The following is a 19,463-nucleotide window of genomic DNA, read 5'->3' as shown; positions in this document are numbered from 1 at the left end:
ATAGTCTGAGAAAGCATTTCCTTGACTACTCTAGGAAAGGTATCCATGACAATAGCTTTTGACAGGAGTCGCTAAAACAGTCTGCAGTTTCTGAAGGACACATGGAGGATGCTGAGCAAAGCCCTGTGACCAGGGTCAGCCAGCAAGGAGAAACAGCGGCATTTGGCTCTCGGCATCCCTCTCCTGGTGGGGAACAGAGGCTGTGCCGCAATTCTAGACACACTTGTTCTGGAACAGGGAGGGAATGCCCAGGGGCTGGAAAACATTACCTGTGTCATCTCCTGGGAGACCTCTTGGTGGCTTTGTATCCCTTTGGCTTCCCTTTTACTATGGAAACATATATTTCCGAGGGTGAAATTGCATTGGAAGACTATCAATGGTTCTGTTGTGCTTCAAGAGACAAAGGAGAGAAAGGGCAAATGGAAAGCAGTTACCAGCTCCACTAGGCGATACCTTGATAAAAAGAGGTGCGAATGGGAACGTAACTTGGAAATCTATTCAAAGTTTCTTGCACGCATTTTATTACACAAAGCTCATCAATGCCAGTATGCCCGTTCCCATCTCATTATTACAGAAAGAAACTACTCAGTCTCAGATGATTACTGTCATGGACTTAATGTTTGTGTTCCCCTCCCCCAAATCCATATGCTGAAATCCCAACTTCCAATGTGATGTGTTAGGCAGTAGAGTCTATGGGAAGTGATTAGGTCTTGAGCATGGAGCCTTCATGGGTGGGATTACTGATCTTATCGAAAGGACCTCAGAGAGCTCTCTTGTTCCTTTGCTATATGGACACAGTGAGGAGATGACCTTCTATGAAATAGGAAGCAGACCCTCACCAAATGCCAAATCTGCCAGTGCCTTGATATGGGACTTCCCAACCTCCAGAAGGGTGGAAAATAAATGTTTGTTAAGGCACTCAGTCTATGGTATTTCTGTTATAGCAGCCTGAATTGACCAAAACGACTACTGGGGTAGCATATGATAGAGTCCCTAAGATCTAATCTCATGACTTAAATCACCCTAGCATCAGAAGTTCTTATCCCCACAGATTAGAAAATACTTTTTGAAGATATCCATTCTCTTTTCTCTGGCAACTGAATTTGCATCTACCTGAAGTTTCCAGGATTTCAGATTCTACACACCCCTGATCTGAGGAGATACTGTTTGAAGCAGCAAGGTGCACAAACACAGGAAGGGATGTGGGGGTGAGCCCCATTAGAATTTACCTCCCTTAAAAGCTATCAGAGTAGAAGTCCTGCCAGAAAGAATGGCTCTTCTCTGGAGGTTAGCCCATTAATTATCATCAAGAGGCTGAGATCCATCTGTCCTTGGAAATGATCTTATTGCACAAGTGGGACAACCTACAATCTCAGTTGAGTATGTGTGTTATTTTTAAATCACACATATTGGACAAATGGCTCTTCACCTAAAAAGCCTGATTTAGTGGCTCAAGATGGTTTTCTGCCACTTCAGGGGACATACCGTGTCGGCCTACTTCCTGCCATTGAAGCTAGGAGTGAAGAAGGAAATGCTATTCCAGGCTACTCAGGGAGTGCTAGAAAACAGTACATTTAGCTCTTGCTCTGCATGAAATGTGATGGGCTCTGAGTCACGAAACACTTGCTGCTTGAAACAAACCTTTCCAAGGCAAGCCGTTGGGTTGAGTGTCATGAACTCATTGTAGAAGCAAAGTTGATGAGGGAAGAAGTATGAAGCCCAAGTGAAACAGAAGAAGGGACAGATGGAGGAGGAGTAACAGAGCTGGGAAAGCAGAGAGGGAGCGTGGAGGACAGAGAAAAGGAAAAGAGAGGCAGAAAACAAAGGGGAGAAGAGAGGAAATGTGGAGAGGGGGGAGAAAAGGAGAGACTATAATCAAGAGACACAAAATAAAAACCATCTATCTTCCTGATGAGCAGCTCATTGCATAATTTGAATGAAGTGGGTCGAAAGTCTTAGAAGTACCATAGTTATTTTAAATATTTGGTACGAATAGATTAAATTAGAGCTTTGTGATTTTGAAGGAAAGGTACTGATAATAAAAGCTACAATTGAGGCGCCTGGGTGGCTCAAGTTGGTTAAGTGTCCGGCTCTTGCTTTTGGCAGAGGTCATGATCTCACGCTTTTGTGAGTCTGAGCCCCACATCTGTGATGCCACCACAGAGCCTGCCTGGGATTCTCTCTCTCTCCCTCTCTCTCTGCCCCTCCTCCACTCACACTGTCTCTCTCTCAAACAAAATAAAATAACTTAGAATTTTTATATAAAAAAAGAGCTATCATTTATTAAGTGTCTCATATGTGCCAGGAAAGGGCAACGTTTTTACATCTCTCATCTCACTGGGAAGGCAGGAAAGTGATGGTTTAAAGGATGGGCTGAGTTTGAAACCCAACTCTACCATTTACTGTCTGCGAGTTTCAGGACAAGTGTGTTTGACCTCCCTAGACCTAAGTGTTCCCATCTGAAAAATATAAACTAGAAGAGAAATACCGAACTCAGAGGGTTATTGTGAGGATTATATGACCCACCATTAAAGTGTAGAGTGTGTGGCATAGGCTCTGTGCTCAGCAAATGGTAGTTATTAATTTCACTATTCTTAACAGCGGTTCCCACAGCAGCTCTACTTGTTCCGGTCTGATTTCAAACTTGTTTTACAGACAAAAACAACTCAGAGAGGATAAGTAGTTTCTCCAAGGTTACAGAATTAGTAAGTGGCAGAGACAAAATCTGAACCCTGGTCTGCCCAACTCCAAACTCTGACTCCTTGAACTCCCCTGGGGAGAGGGGGTGGTGTCGGCCTCAGCATTGCTACCAGGGACTCGCCCAACTGCCCAGCCCCCCAACCCGGGGACTGTGCTGTTACTCTTGCTCCTACCCTAATTCAAAGGGACACAGTGGGGGGGAGTCTGCAACTTGAGAGCATCAAACCCAAGACTGCTCCCATTTTACAGGTGCTGAGTGTGAATCCTTAGCGTCTTTCCATTCACTGGAGGAGCCTGGAAGATCCCAGCCTTCATTTTGAAAACTCCCTAGAGCTGGCCCACCTCTCAACCCAACTACCATCCGCCGGCATGGACTGATAACTTCCCACCTTCTAACTTACTGATCAACTGTGAAGTAAGGCCAGACTTCCTATTCAGATAATGATAGAAGCGGAATTGTTTTCTACAGTTATGCACTTACTTGATTTCCAGAGAGAATTTGACATTGGCAGGTGTGTGCTTATTAACAGGAATATTGTAATTGTAGTTTCCAGAGCTAATTATGGAAAAAAATAAAACCACAAATCAAAATACACAGGAAAGGCTTCAAAAGGCTTTTGTTACTCATTAAATACTATGTGAACTGTGAAATGCTCTATAACAAACACAGAAAATCAAATTTAGCACGGGAGAGTTCTATGTTTTCCAGAGATGTACCTGTCAAATTTCAAAGTGATCTCTTTTAGGTCTTAATATATAAAATATACCACAGAGATTTATGGTTTGTTAGAACACACAGACAAAATGACGGGAAGCCAAATCCCAGGCCAAATGCATAAAACTGAGCACACCGGAAATGACTCCAGTCCCTGTTAAGGAGACACAGATTTCGGAAGACAAATGAGGCAAAGGCAAACTAACAATCCCTCTGGAAAGGAGGACTGGAAATAATGAATACCAGCTTTTCTTTCCTGAATCGCTCCCTTTTCGGCAACATTAGCAGGAAATACCACGCACGTTCAGAACTTGAATCAACTAGTGTTATTATAGTCTGAATCACCATTTCATAAGGGAGAAAACTGCACCACAGAAGGACTTATACAGAGACATGCCCCCAACCCCCCGACCACCACCCCCCCCCCCCACACACACATCCCCTTTAAGAGAGATACTTGGGAGAAAGCGGGACTTCCTGGGACTCATACTGGAATGAAAACCCCAGCAGAAAAGCATATTATATCTAATACAAATTCTTATGTCCGGGCCATACCTTGAATTATATGGAGAAACAAAACCAGATTAAGTTGGAAAAAGAGCCAGGGTCATTTTAGATTCTCTTTAATAACACTAAAGTAGGTTGTTAAAAATGAGGAAGCAGTTGTTAAAACTGATCTGAATTGAGATCAGGAGAGCCTTGTTCTACCAGAGGAAGCTTAGATAAATGGAATTTACTTCCTACCACATGCCCCCCAGCATCTGCATGCAGTAGCATCTCACAGATGAGAAATGGACACTCAGGGGGAATGAACTTACCTTGTCAAAGTTCTGGTATTTGAACCCGAATCACCCTACTCTTCTTCATTATGTCACCCTAACACAGTAATTAATGTCTGTCTCTGAATTGTTTAAGCTCACTGAAGCTCAGGTTCCTTAATGGCAGAATGGGGATCAACTAGACCAACCTCATAGGGATTTTGTGAGAATTCGATGACATAACGAATGTCAAAGCCATAAACAAATCATAACGCACCAGACAACTTATTTTTAAAGCTCAGTATAATCAAGCCTGAAGCCTGAAGCCTACATTACATTAGGTTGAAAAAAGCAATAAGGCTGAGAATGCAAAGGATTTGTGACACCAGTTCCAAATACAGGGCCTTGCCTTTAACCTAGCAGTCACCCAGTACATATTTATCAAAGAAAGAAAATTATCTGCCCACTCTTAATGCCTTCAACTTGCATATTGTGCTTTCTGAAGCTACTTGTACTCTATGCTCCTAAATGCGTCATTACCTTACAGCACACGACAGACATGGATGTTGCTGATAACTTTTTCAGTATCTGGATTTTTTTCCTCCTAACTGAAAAAGCTAAAATAAGCTATATTATTTAGCAATTAAAACAATGGTATTCCTTGTTATTAAAATGTGTAAATGTCAGCTCACTCATTACTTGGAGCCATCAGTAACAATGTCTTTCTTGTCTATAAAATTAACCAGCAGCTCTGGGCCTATGGTACGTGTCCTCAGAGAGTCAGCCACAGCCCTGCCCTCTAAGCTTTTTGCCTTGGCTTTACCCATTAAAGTGGGAGACTGGAATCGTGGGAGCCTTGGTTTATTGATATTTGCTAATACCAACCATTTTATGATTCCCTCGTCCACCGTGTAACAAATGTGTTTTCACTTAAGGAGCAATGTAAGCACACATCGATTTTACCATGTCGTTCTAGCTTTCATTCCAGTCTCAGAAACCCAGAGCCCTGAGTAAATTCCAGAAACAATCGAGGTATCATGGGGAGGCTTACCCACCCGCACTGGTGGTCTCCATTGCAATACCGATGATCTATTACTTGCTGGATTTCCATAATCTGAATAGAACTAATGGTTGTGTCAATCCCTGAATTGAGAAGAAATAGAGAAAAGAAAGTAAACTCTTCTGCAGAGGACAAGAGTATTGAGCTCCAGCAAAGTCTCCAAATTACTGAATGTGAAATAAGAGTTTCCTAGATAAATGGGTTCTATTTGCATTCAAATGGAAAAAGGAGAAGGGCAGGGAGAAGGCTTCTGTTGTTGTTGTTATAGTAAATTTTAAGAAAACTAATAAAAATCCAGGTTCCAATAGGCAGCCTCATCGCATCCAAAAGAATTTCTGGACCCTGGAAGTCCTACTAAATTGACATTTATTGAAAATGGAGAGTACAATATGAAATGCCATCTGGCCAATAAAGATGGCTTTTAAAAACTCAGAAAACAGAAAACAAGCTAAAAATACAGTTAGAATAGGAAAAAAAGGCAGAGAGTTCAAATAAATTATTCAAATCCATGGAGATAAACCTCAACAGGTCCAGTAGTGAGAGACCAACTCTAATGTCTCCTTAATGGTTAGGTGGGCGTTGATTCTAAAAACATGATCCCTATGAGTGTTCTGGCAGGGTGCAGCCTTCATCCCTGTTCCTCACTCCAGTGATGCTTTCATGGCTTGTTGTTACTCTACCTGGCTCCACAAAGTCAAAGAATAGTCACGTAAATGTAAACTCACAGTCAGTCCCCCAGTCAGGGCTGGTTAGCGCATCTCTTGCCAGGAATGACATGCTTCTGTCTTCTGAAGGAGAAAATACTCTGTCAATCTTTAATGCTTGGTCAGGATGAGAAGAAACCTAGTAGGAGCCCCTCTTTGTCTCTGTCAGTTGAATGTTTCCCCTCACTTTCTCTCTCCCACCTTTCAACCCATCCAATCCCTACCCCATTTCTTACAGATCTAGCATATTCTCACCTTCTTCCAAGAAGCCATCTGTTTTGGGTTGATGTGTATTCCCCAAATTCTTACGGTGAAGCCCTCACCCCTGAGAATATGACTGTCTTTGGAAATAGGGCCTTTAAAGAGGCCGTGAAGTTAAAACGAAGCTGCTATGCTGGCCCTACTCTAATCTGACTGGTATCCCTCCCCATAGGAAGAGACAAACAGAGACACTAGGGGTGTGCAGAGACAAAAGACCTTGCAAGGACACAGCACAAAGGTGGTCATCTGTGAGTCTAGGACAGAGGCTTCAGAAGAAACCAGACCTCCTAACACCCTGATTTTGCACTTCTGGCCTCCAGAATTGTGAGCAAATAAATTTTGTGGTTTAAGTTGTCCAGTCTGTGGTATTTTGTTATGGCGGCCCTAGCAGATCAGATCACTGTGGCCCACAGTCCCCTCCTTTCCAGTGTCACAGCATTACTACTGAATCATCTATATGGTGATTAATTAGTGATAGATCTGTCTCCACATCGAAAGCCTGTCATCTCTGTTTTATTATTTAACTCGAATGTATTTTTGCCCTTTCTTGACAACTCCAGAATAGGGAACCTCTATTAAAATTCTTTGATTCCTCTGTAACTCCTACCATAATGTGATCCACACAGGAAAAAAAGAACACTTAAAACTCAAGGTCAGGACTGTGCTGCAGCTGAAGAGAAGAGTCAGATCACTGGTGCAGGGCCAGAGCTCGCTTGTGAGGAAGGAAGTGGGGGAGTGGTTTTGACCCCGTCATAGCCGAAAAGTCATTTTAAAAGCAATTTTGGAAAGGTAACTATTCACATGATTGTTCTTAAGGCTTTGGGGGAAAAAAAACCCAGATATCCTTAAAGTGAGTAGTGAAAGCAGTTATTTAGTGGGTTGCTAAACAAGCTTTTAAAAAGAATTTTAAAGTTTTTGCATTTTTTAATTTTGCTGATTTTTCTCAAGTATGTGTACTCTTTATTGTATTCCTTCATTTGCATTAAATAATATGCTTATATCTCTCTACACAGTTTTGGGGAAAACACAGACAGCAACCTCAATTAGGAAGAGACATAAGTTAATACAACGTGTGCTACTCTCAGGAAGAAAAGAGAGACAAGATCTATTCAGCTTTCTGTATGGAATTTCAGGATAGAAAGCAAACGCAAGAGTGCACGTTACTTGGGGGCCATCACTCCTAAGTAAATCTGCCCTGGTTAGTACTTCTTACACTAGGCACACAGGCTTGTTTGCCTGTCAGCAAAACCAACCGTGAGCTTCTGGAACATCACACACATCCTGTGCACTGCCATAGCCCCAGGCAAGGCAATGCTGGGCTCTCCGCAGATGCTCAACAAATATTTGTGGGAGGATGGAAGGAAGAGAGGCAGGGAAAGAAGAAGAGCCAATCATGTACCCTGTAGAAAAATGTTTCCTCTTACACACTCAAAGGGGAAATTGCCAGCGGATGGGTACAGACAATGCTGGGAATGGATATGGGAACCTGGGCTCCTTTGCCCCATTGGCAAACGGGAGTGAGATAGAACTTGAAAGAGAGGCAGGTTTCCTCAGGATCTTGCCTAATATGATCCTTTTCATTAAGAAGAAATGGATCATGATACATGAGGATTTCCTAGAAAATTGAATATATATTTCCCTTTAGATATAAATATATGTGCTGCCTAAAAGGCCTCTAGATTTCTTGGATTCCAGCTATTTCAATAATAATTGTCAGTACACATCCCCTGCTATGAGTTTTGCTTATGACTGCTTCCACAGAAGGCTGTGAATTTATAAAGCAAATGAGGCATGAAAAGAAGGGGAAACCAGGGGTGCCTGGGTGGCTCAGTCAGTTAAGCGTCCAACTTTGGCTCAGGTCATGATCTCATGGTTCGTGAGTTCAAGCCTCACATTGGGCTCTGTGCTGACAGCTCAGAGCCTGGAGCCTGTTTCAGATTCTGTGTCTCCCTCTCTCTCTCTGCCCCTCCCCTGCTCCTGCTCTGTCTTTCTCTGTCTCTCAAAAAAAAAATAAATGTTAAAAAAAATTGTTTTAAAAAGAAGAGGAAACCAGAACTTCTCCATCCTGTATGTTTTTATTCTTTACCTTTTTTTTTTTTTTTTTTTACTTTCCCGCTGAATTTGCAGAAAAGCGCTCATTATAAATTTTGACAACAGAACTACAGAGTTGCCTCACTTCCACAGAAGCATGTTTTCAGGTTCCTGGACATAGAATCCTAAGATAGGATGTAGTATCTTATGGGATAACCGTGTTTTTTAAAACAGTAATTAAAAGGTAAGGTTGAGGAGAGATAATCTTGCAGATTAGAATTATGAAAATGGCAGGATTGGAAACAAATTTTAAATCTCCTATAAAACACCTCTAATTTCTCACCTCTTTGAGGCAAGACTATTGAATTCTGAAAGGCTGGTTATTGGAAAACCATAAATTCTCCCGTAGTCATATAGGGGTGACTCTCATTTTACAAATGCCTTCCAGTAATATTCACTATAAACTTAATATACACTCCTAGTGGTTTTCCCTGTAAAGTTGGAGATATATTTCACAATCAGTGGAAAAGATCTCCCAATAAACTAAATTAGAAACTTGTGGAGAGGAGAGATTTAAGATGGCGTCCAACCAAAGCATATCCTCTTGTGGTAGAATGTGTATATAGCATTACTTATAAAATTGTGCTCTATGGCTAAGTTCCAAAGCAGCATACCTTTTTCTTTCCTGATTGAACCAGACTCATGCCAAGAAAAAGTCAATGAGCCCAACCAATTGATGACTGAGTCCTTTAACACAGGGAACCATTTTATTGCAACCATTTGCTTTTCTCAGAGTATTGAACTCCAAAACAAAATAAGCAGGAATTCCCATGCCTTTTAGCTTCATGAGATTTTTTAAATCTTCACCAAAACTCTGTGGAATCCACAGATTTTTTTTCCTCACAAGCTCATTACTTTGTAATATTTAACTCTATTTAAATCTTTATTGGTTCCATAGATTAAAATCTAATCCCTCACACTCAGTTGGTGCCTCAGATTAGAAGCTCAATGTTCCAAAATACCCACTCTCCACATCCTGATTAGTCTTCCCCAAACCTTTCATAGTAAGTGGGAAGAGGGGATAAACTTTCTGACGACATTTTACACAATCAGTTTAGGCCCAAAAGAAGAACAATAGCTTGTGCTCAGCATATCATAAAAATGTGATGGTAAACTGCTAGACATTACAATTCATCTTACAGAGTTATTCCAAATTGTTTTTTTTTTGTTTTTCCCTTAACCCTTGAATTTTATTATTTTTATTCCTTAATTTTATTATTTTTTTATTATTTAACAAATTTTTTAATCTTTATTTATTTTTGAGAGACAGAGCACAAGTAGGGGAGGGGCAGAGAGAGAGAGGGAGACACAGAATCCAAAGCAGGCTCCAGGCTCTGAGCTATCAGCACAGAGCCCAATGTGGGGCTCGAACCCACAAACATGAGATCATGACCTGAGCTGAAGTTGGATGCTTAATCAACTGAGCCACCCAGGTGCCCCGATTCCTTAATTTTTAGTCTTCAATGCCTCAGAAACATCTGGTTGAAAGAATTTGCCTGGCTTTCTCCACTTTCAGATTTAGGAACCCCGGTGTTATACAGTGGTCAGGACAAAGAGGGAGGATGGACCAGCAGCAGAAGAGAAGAGGCTTTCTTTACACCCCCAGAAATATCCCACAACAGGGACATCTCAATGGCTATAGGCTAACCTGCGGGAGGCAGATGCCGAAGGGGCTTTCCAGAACCATAGAATGAATACTTTCTGAGTTCTCTAAAGCTGATCCCGAGTACATGTACACACTGTGCCCAAATGAATGGATGCACAATGGTAGATGGGAAGGAACCCAGGACAAGGAGACAGAGGACTCAAATTCCAATTCCAACTTTGCCAGTAGCTTACTGCAGATCCTTAAGCAAGGTCCTGGGCCTCCATTTCATCAGCTGTAAAATGGGTAAGCTGGTATAAATCAGAGGTTTTCCTGACCTGGGGACTCTGGAACCCCAGGTGATGGCATAAAGTGGTCAGTGGGGTCTGTGGACTTGAAAAGTAACAACTCTCCCACAGATGTGTACTATTTTTCAAGTATTGCTGTTGGACTAACAACAATATTTTTTTAAAATTTGTATTTATTATTTATTTATTTATTTATTTATTTATTTATTTATTTATTTTCAATATATGAAATTTATTGTCAAACTGGTTTCCATACAACACCCAGTGCTCATCCCAAAAGGTGCCCTCCTCAATACCCATCACCCACCCTCCCCTCCCTCCCACCCCCCATCCACCCTCAGTTTGTTCTCAGTTTTTAAGAGTCTCTTATGCTTTGGACTAACAAAAATCATTTGATTACAAGCTTAACTGAGTTTACAGTAACATTCTCCCTCTAGGTGTTTTCTCAGTCAAATGATCCTAAAAGAATAATGAATTAATAGTGGATTCTATGGGTCAAAAAGTTAGGGTGCCACTGGTGTACTGCCCTCTGACATTCTACGACTCGAAATCCCCCAAAGTGTGCGGCTTTCCTCAACAAGATAGTGAAGAGAACTGTGAAGTGAAGAAAATCCTTTCCATCTTTCTCCAGCCAAAAGAGAGAAGAGGGAACAACTTTCCCAGTGTATCAGGGAGCCTGGTAAGGCAGGACTTAAATTTCATTTTTATTTATTTATTTGAAAGACGCATCTCTTTTTTTAATGTCTATTTATTTTTGAGAGAGAGAGAGCACGCACACATGAGCATGCAAGTGGGGGAGGGGCAGAGACAGGGGGACTGACAGTAGTGAGCGTGATGTGGGGCTCGAGCCTACAAACCACGAGATCATGACCTGAGCCGAAGTCGGATACTCAACTGACTGAGCCACCCGGGTGCCCCTCAATTTCACTTTTAGCCAGACAACGCTGATAATTGTGTCTAGTAGAACACAGCCAGAGATTGTGGGGCAGACCTTCTTTTTTTAGGAGTCTCTTCAGTGTCTCTCATACTCATGGAAATATAAGACCTGCAGATACCCCCTGTTCCAGAGAAGAGAGCAATAAACCTTCATCTGGTTTGATAAGGCTTCTCTTCCCTCCATGTGAAGAGCTGGTTGCCACAGGAATGAGTTTGCTTAAGGGTCAAGAACCTTTTTGCAAATGAAGATTGGATCTGTCCATGACCTCTTCCTGTACAGGATCTGTTGTTACACGTCTCTTGTGGGTGAGGTAGTCTCTTCTGAGGACTGCTCTCAGAAAAGGACACCAGGCATTTCCAAGGTGGACCCCGAGGTAAGAAAAGAGTTTACCAGCCACAAGTTTCCATGTGCTTTCACAAGAGATGAAGGCTTTGGGGGATTTTTGTAACCATACTGAATTTTTCCATGTTTGAAACTATGGAGAATATGCTGACTCAAACGAATTCCTTTCACATCTTTGTGAAAGTAGTGATGCATCTTTGACCTATAGTGTTGCATCTCTTGCCAAGTTGAATCAAAAGTTGCTTTCATGGGAAAAATAGTGCAAGCATTGCCTTCTTTGGGTGCAGGGAAAAACTCTCTATGTCTCACTTTTGTGTTGGAAAGAATGGGGATAATGACAGTGCCTGTCTTTTAGGTTGGTGAGGACTTGAATGGTTTACTCATGTAGATTATTTATGGCAGTGCTTTTGTATACATTACTACCTCATTACATGATAATGATAATGGCGGTGGTGATGGTGACAATGATTTGTACAAGTTATTTATTCAACTCTACGATATAAAATAATGTCAAAAGGAAAAAGAAATTACATTGCTGCCCCAAAACCTCAACCACTGACCATATTTTACATGTCAGTCATTTGGACTACTCAAAAATATTCTGGTTCATCTTCTTCTAAGCGTATGTTAGGTCTGCACTTTATCAATCGTTTTTAAATTAGACATGACCAACGTCACTTGGTTTGGCCAATAAAGCGTAAGCAGAAGTGACATGTGTTATACCTAGGTTGGAACTTTAAGAGCCAGTGCACAATTTGCCTTTTCTCTTACCTACTGTTACAGAGGTGGTAGAAATATGTATTGAGATGGAGTCTCCATTAGTTAAGTTCCAAATGACATGATGAGCAAGAACCCTCTTTTGACCCATATTTGACATAGAAAGAGAATCAGCAATACATTTTTGCCACATTAAGTCACTGTAATTTGGAAGTTGTTGCTACAACATCCTGATATATAATCCCTACTAATATGTACGTATTGCTATTATCAGCATTATCATCATTATTATTTTATATACTTGTGTGTATGCAGAAGATTTCCAAAATAATAATGAATTAGTATACATTTGGATGTACTACATATGGTTTTATAGAGATAATTACACTTTTAGCCCTTAGTCAAGTTTCCATAATGTTTTTAACATGAAAATTCTGTTACTCAAAAACATTCTGTGTGTGTGCGTGTGTGTGTGTGTGTGTGTCCCTAGAAGGTAGAAGATACTCTGAAAGTGGTTGTGATTTTCACTGACTGGCAGCTTACCCTGAACTCACTGGATTTCCAAAGACCTTTACATTTTTCCCTACTTGGTTTGGGCAGAAAGCCCAGCTACGACATCATTTTATAAGTTCTAAGTGAGCCAGAAAATCTACCCAATCCACACATGATTACTTTACATGTTCTACTACTACTATCTTTGCTAGCAAAGATAGTAGACTAGCAATGATGAGACTTTTTCACTTGAATCAACCAAAATTTCATCCCTGGGTGGGGGACTTAATATTACAGATGACTGCAAGTTTGTGTATTTGTGTTTTTAAAGATCTTGCCACCTCAACAGAAAACGATTGTCTGGAACCATTAACAGATCATGCAAGTAAATATTTGCAAAGAAGAAGAAAAAAAACAAAACACCTCAGGTTCAGAGCCCTGGTTGCTTCTCTTTGAACATCCTTTACCTGCCCACGGCCTCTGATGGAATTCCTCGTTGGAACGCCTTTGCACAAGACTTGAGAGGACTCTTCTGTTTCCCCAGATGGGGCAGCAGTAAGTCTCCTGACAAGGCAGAATCTCACAGAAAGTGATTTCTGGTACTCGGAAGGAGGACTGTGTGGTTGCCAGAGATGTATTAGGTGCTGCTGCAAAGCGTTGGGCAGAGCCGAGGGAAGCAACAAGGTTAACCTGAAAGGCTGGTTCTTTTGTTGACAATTCACATGAAACACGGGCTGGGTTTGAGAGCGAGGAATGTGAAAATCTTACCTGAGGGGGAGGCTGTGGGTGGCAGGGCTGGCTCCTGAGAGCTTGTGATGTTGCTGGAGGAAGAAAACAAAATGATTAATGAAGGAGGCCTTCAAGACTACTTCTCCCCAAAGGAAAACAAGACCAGAACTCTCACCTCAGAGAGAGATTTGGGGCATGTCGGTCTTGATCTTTTAAGCTAAGGATGTAAAGGGAGACTATCGTCAAGGCACTGTTAAAAAAAAAAAAGAAGAAGAAGAAGAAGAAGAAAGCATTATGTGACAGATTTGAGTTCATATATATCTCACACAACCAGCTGGCCAACGTTCTCACAGGCCACACAGATGGGAGGGGGGGAGGGGCAGCCATGGCTGACAGAAGCACCATGGAAACAGCACAGTTATGCTTCTCTGCCCTGGTGAGAGAAAACCCTCGTCTTCCTAGAGCAAAGAGGCTCCTGGGGTACTCTGCACCAATGGATTTTTCCAGTGAGCGGCCCCTTGGCCCTGGCAAGCTGCCTCAGCAGCGTCTGTCACCAGTGGAAGATTATAAGAGGAAGCTGTAAATCACTAGAGGCAGCCCTCTGCTCCTTGCAGGAAAAAGGCAGAGCAGAGTCCGCATCCCACTGGTGGAGGGCGTCCACACTGTGGCACTGGAAGATGAGAGGAGGCACAGATTTAATCAGCTGTAGATGCCAAACCCTTTGGCTGCTGCTCTGACATCTTCCGGCTGCCTGTCTTTTCAGAGCACAATACACCAAATTGGGGAGAGGAAGGAAAATAAATGCAATACAACCTTCATTTCCACACTGTGTGACTTCAAAATAATGACTATGTCCTTTTCCTCCAATGATCAGAACTTATATATTCAAATAGAAGCTTTTCTTAAAGGTTCTGAGCTTTGGGAAGCTATTCTTAACAATGCTCATGCATCCAAGCTCACTTAGGATTGTCTTCTTTGGGGGGTTCTGTAGCCCTCTCACATGAGCCGCACCAGAAAGTCTGCCATGACATTACAATTCCACTGTGTGCGGGGTCTAACACAGGGTGACCTCACTTGACATCCTGCCCGCTTGACTTCACACCTGGTTCCCTACATTGGCTCCTTGTTATATTTTCCCCCATCAAAGGTGGTGGTTTACCATTATTAAATACACACGAAGAAATGTGCCACACGTTGGGATTCTACTCATAAAGAAAAAATTTCCAGAGTGTTCTTAGCAGTAGCTGGCACAACTGCCCAGCAGGCACAACCCTGACTGGGAAAAGTGGTGCTGAGTCCCAAAGATGCCATCAGACAGAAGCTGTTGTATCACCCTGGCAACTGCTTGCTGTGGTCCAGTCTGCCTTATTTGCTCTCCCGTATCCCCCACTCTCTATCTCCCTAGGACTAATCCTTAAATACTCGTTCTAATTTGTTTCTGGCATCTACTTCAACGCATGGCCCAGAGAACTTCTAGGATCAAAGGATGAAATGGATATATCTGCTCCTTTCTTTGGGGGCAAATTCTGGTTTTGACCCTTCTTGCCACCACGGGCCAGAAACAAGATAAAAGCCTAACAACCTCCCGATTTTGATCTTAGCAGTCAACAGTATTGGAATTCATAAGATAATTCTGATAAGCACATTTGAAAAGCAGTCTCTTTACATCAGAATTAGACTTCCTACAACCCTCCCATTGGGTTTTCATGGGAATCTGTATCTCTAGAGAATGCTAAATATGTCTGCTAAAGTAGACTCTCACACTCTCCTGCGTTGGGAATCCCAGCAGAAGAAGGCTCACTTAGGACCGTGAGAAAAGGACAACGGCTTCAAATGGGAATTCTGTCTCCTGGTGTCAGACACTTGGGGATGCTTCCTGCAGTGGGCTGTAGCAAGCGACAAGACGCTGAGGGGAGAGAAGGATACAGGGAGACTCACATCACCTTCTATACCTAGGAAGCTATAGATCAAGGAACTAGATACACCTTGGCACCTTCCCTCACTTTGCTTCTGAAAACGACTGTCTCCCTTGAGGCAAGACCCAAAGAGAGTCCTTTCCCACACTCACCAAGCATTTTTTGAGAGATAGATAAATACCCCTTTGGCCATGCAAATAGCCTAAGAACAAGAAGGCCCAGAGGACACAGGCTAGGTGACCAAGGCCCAAAGGCTGAGGGGCCATCACTGCATCAGCAGAGCCTGCAGACCAGGGCCCTGAGGAAGACGCCCTGCATGCCACTGAGGGATGCCCCCGACTTCCTTGCAGAGAGAGGATGGATTGCAGTCGAATCACCCACTGTTTGCACAGCAAATGCTTTTCCTTACTGTGTCTGTCTGCTTAACTGCCTAGTAAATTTGGCTGCAATTTCAAAATATTGTACCTCTCGGGGTTATCTCATAGTCCCTTTGGTGTGAAGTCTTCACTGAAGGATCTAGAAGAATCCTAATAAATATGAGTGTCTAGGGGAGAATACATTGTACCTGATTGCCCTCTCACAACATTCCCGCAAGTAGACAGGAAAGAGAAGGAAGAATTTGAGAGTTATTTGCGAGACTGAAAAAGACAGACACACACACACACACACACACACACACACACACAGGAAAGGCACAGTGAGTTGCTAAAAAGTATCAATTAATTGCAAAAAAAAATCCTTCCTCTCACATTTAAGTACAGAAAGCCTATGCTTTTTTCTTCAGAATATGAGTTTAAGAAGGGCATCCCTTGTTGGGATGAGCACTGGGTGTTGTATGGAAACCAATTTGGACAATAAATTTCATATTAAAAAAATTTTTTTTAATAAAAATAAAAAGGGCTCCCTTATCTCTAAGTTAAATCAAAGGTCAATGTTCAGTTAAAGAGCCCCTTGTCTTCAAAGTAAATAGGTCAGTCCCCAGTTCATATATGAGAAAAGGAAGATGGGAAGGATAAAAGAGCTTGACACAGCATAACACTGACGTTTTCTTACCAAAAGGCCATCACAGCAATGAGAGTTATAACCAAGGTCTGGAAAATCCAGTTAGGACACAATTGGTTTTTTCCTGAAAAATAAACCTGTAAAAGAAGATTCAGTAAGGAGCAGTGATAAACCATCAATGCTAACTGGGAGAAGGACCCCTGAAGACTCGCTCCCAGCAGGGATCTTTGCTGCTTCCATGGGCTGGCAAGTGTGCTCTCTTCAACCTATATTTCCCTCCTCTCTGCCTCCTGAAAATGGAGTTCTTTCAAAGCCTGCCTCAGGCCTCTCCCTTTCCTTGACACTCCAGGCTACAGTAAGCTCTCTTTTCCCTAGCACCCTGAATCCAGGACAAGTGTCTGTGCCGTTCATTTAGTGCTTATTTTTCAAGTTTTATGAGAGAAGAGGACCTATCAGACAAGATAGTGTCAGAACCCAGATGTTCATCTCTTTCACTAGAACACTTTTGAAAATAAAGTCTTCAAGAGACGATGGAATCAATTCCAATGGAAGAAGTTCAGGCACCATGACAAACCATGGAAAAGACTTGTATGGTGAGAGCTAGTGAGTACTCTTTAAATCATACACATCAGTATTCAATTCTGCTACCTATTTCTTTTTCTTTTTTCTTCTTTTGTGCATGTGCACAAGTGGAGGAGGAGCAGATAGAGAGAGAGAGAAATTCTTAAGCAGACTCTATGACTAGTGTGGAGCCCAACACAGGGCTTGATCTCACAATGCATGGTGAGATCATGACCTGAGCTGAAATCAAGACTTGGATGCTTAACTGACTGAGCCACCGAGGCACCCCTTTGCTACCTATTTTTAAGGACAGTTCTGGGCCTGTGTCTTATTTATTCTTATAAATTCATATTCATATTCATCTTATATATTCATTAAGCACTATTGTGTATCGCATTATGGGGGCTCTAAAAATAAGTAAGTTATAGTTTCTAGGAAGTAAAGGAGACAAACCTCTAAGACTGATGCATTTTGGCATAAAACCTTGCATACAAGGAATGGGCCAAGAACTATAGAATAGAGAGCTGTGTAATTGCTGTTGAATCTGGCTGAAAAGATAGCAGAGGTTTTCTGCCCATTTTAATATGGTGCTCCTTAAATAGGAGTTTTTCTATGAATGCAACAGAGAATATTACGTTTGCTTCCTTCTGGAGGGTAGAGGGTAGAATCATACTTTTGGTTGGAAAAGAATTGAAGGATGGTGGTACTTAAGAAATAGTTTGAAACTGGTCTGTATTTAAATTTCTTGGGTTGGTTATCTGAATCAATAAAATGTTCTTCAATGTTATATTAGGGTTGGGGGTGGGATTAATTATACAAGTTTTTAACAAATACACAAACTCTTAGGACTCTCGTAACTGAGTCACCCGTAAGGGCAGCTGGAAGCCACTCTGAATACTAAGAAGTGAATAGTTTCTACCATTCTCACATCTCACTGGAACTGTTCAGAGGATGTCCTAAAAATGTGCTGTACAGAGAAGGAACTCAATGAAATTTGTTGAATTGATTGTAATTAAACAGCATTAGGCTCAGGATAAGAGTTTCTCTCCAACCTACTCCCCATGGCTGCTGAATTATTTTAAATCTCCATGATTTTGCTCCAAATCCTTTGACCTAGTGTAGGGAAATGACCTAAGACATGGAGTCGGGCTTGGAGTTGGGTCCTGAACAAGTCCTCTAAATGTCATTTATTCTCATTTCCTTCATCAATAAAATAGGAATGATAAAATAATACCTGCCAACATTTCAGAGTTATTGGGTGGGTCCAACTAACAGTGCAATGGTTCTCAAATTTAGGTCTGCATGAGAATTATTCCAGAATTTATTAAAAACCTAAAGGTCCTGGAAAATTCTGCTCAAAGGACTGAAGACCTTCCCATCTCACCACAACCATCAATACACAGTGGGGGTCACCATCTACCTCTTGGAGGTAGAGAAAGAGAAGGAAGAAAGAGGAACACTAGATTGGAGGAGAGCTACTCAGGAGACCTCAATCTTCCTCCAGAACAAGTGCCACCATCGGCAGCTATGTGGAAGGCAAGGCAAGGCCCAGCCAGGCCTCTTACCATCTGCTAAGGTCCACCAACTGCTCACAACCAGCACTTTGCTCATTAACACAGCCACCCGTCCTAAGAGTAGCACATTCCACCCACACGCATGTGTTTCAATGACCCAAGGATCATGGGGGCTCCAGGGAACAGAGGATACCTAGGTGTTGATGTCATGGAAGGGAAAGTCAACCTCAGAGAAATAGCCAAGCCCTCATGCAAAGACAACACAAGGGAAGGAAAACATCCCCATTATTTGTACTTTATCAAGCTCCCTGGAAGACTCATAATATGCCGAAGTATGAGAACACTCAAGTTCTAATAAGAGTGAATACTTGCATAGTACTTATTATGTGCCATGTTGTCTTGTGAGTGCTTTATACATACTAATTTATTTAATGCTCAGATAATCCTCAACAACCCTCAGAGCAGGTACTGTTATCATCCCCATCTTATAGAGAAGGGAAAAAATGAAGCATAGGAAGGCTAAGTTCCTTACCCAAGATCACACAGCTAGTAAGTCATACAGCCAGGATTTAAACCAAAAAATATTTGGCTCCAGAATCTGTGCTCCTAACCACAATGCTATGTTGCCTCCCTTCTCCTGTCTGTAAAACAAAAGCACACTATACAACTTAGATGTTATTGTTATTATTCAAAAGGTTTTCATGGCCTACCAAGGGAATTCCATAACAGGTGGTCCAGGAAATTTGAGCCTTACCTATATTTTCAGCCTTACCTCCTACTCTCCCCCCAGCCGACTCTCACCTAATCCTTCAATGAAGCCAGTGCTGGCCCCCAGATTTTGCTTCTGCCAGCCTCTCTGGAACCTCTCCTATATCTAGCCAGAGCTTACTCCTCCTAGAAGGGCTGGCCCCATAATGCTCTGCAGCACTCTGAGCCTTTACAATATTTACCACATCCAGATACAACTGTTCTTGTATTGTTCTCCAATATTCCCTGGCCACCTAGAAATTCCTTCAGAGAAGAGGCCATGTCTTACTCACTTTTGTCTGCCTCCCACTTACAACAGTGACT

General features: G+C 42.0%; 1 protein-coding gene across 1 annotated transcript in view; it reads right to left on the bottom strand.

The window, feature by feature from the left end:
* The window catches only part of MYRFL (myelin regulatory factor like), a 126,550-nt gene that overhangs the window by 535 nt on the left and 106,552 nt on the right, over positions 1 to 19,463 (bottom strand). The window contains exons 16-23 of the mRNA XM_047867337.1: positions 16,369 to 16,454; positions 13,575 to 13,649; positions 13,439 to 13,491; positions 13,138 to 13,314; positions 5,959 to 6,021; positions 5,229 to 5,316; positions 3,182 to 3,256; positions 270 to 390 (exon numbers count right to left, since the gene is read on the bottom strand). Coding sequence (XP_047723293.1) covers positions 270 to 390; positions 3,182 to 3,256; positions 5,229 to 5,316; positions 5,959 to 6,021; positions 13,138 to 13,314; positions 13,439 to 13,491; positions 13,575 to 13,649; positions 16,369 to 16,454 — 738 coding nt within the window. The remainder of the gene's footprint in view (positions 1 to 269; positions 391 to 3,181; positions 3,257 to 5,228; positions 5,317 to 5,958; positions 6,022 to 13,137; positions 13,315 to 13,438; positions 13,492 to 13,574; positions 13,650 to 16,368; positions 16,455 to 19,463) is intronic.

This window comes from Prionailurus viverrinus, chromosome B4 (genome assembly GCF_022837055.1).
Source record: "Prionailurus viverrinus isolate Anna chromosome B4, UM_Priviv_1.0, whole genome shotgun sequence".
Lineage (NCBI taxonomy): Eukaryota > Metazoa > Chordata > Mammalia > Carnivora > Felidae > Prionailurus > Prionailurus viverrinus.
The sequence above is the reverse complement of the archived record's forward strand: the minus strand, read 5'-3'. Positions and strand labels throughout refer to the sequence as shown.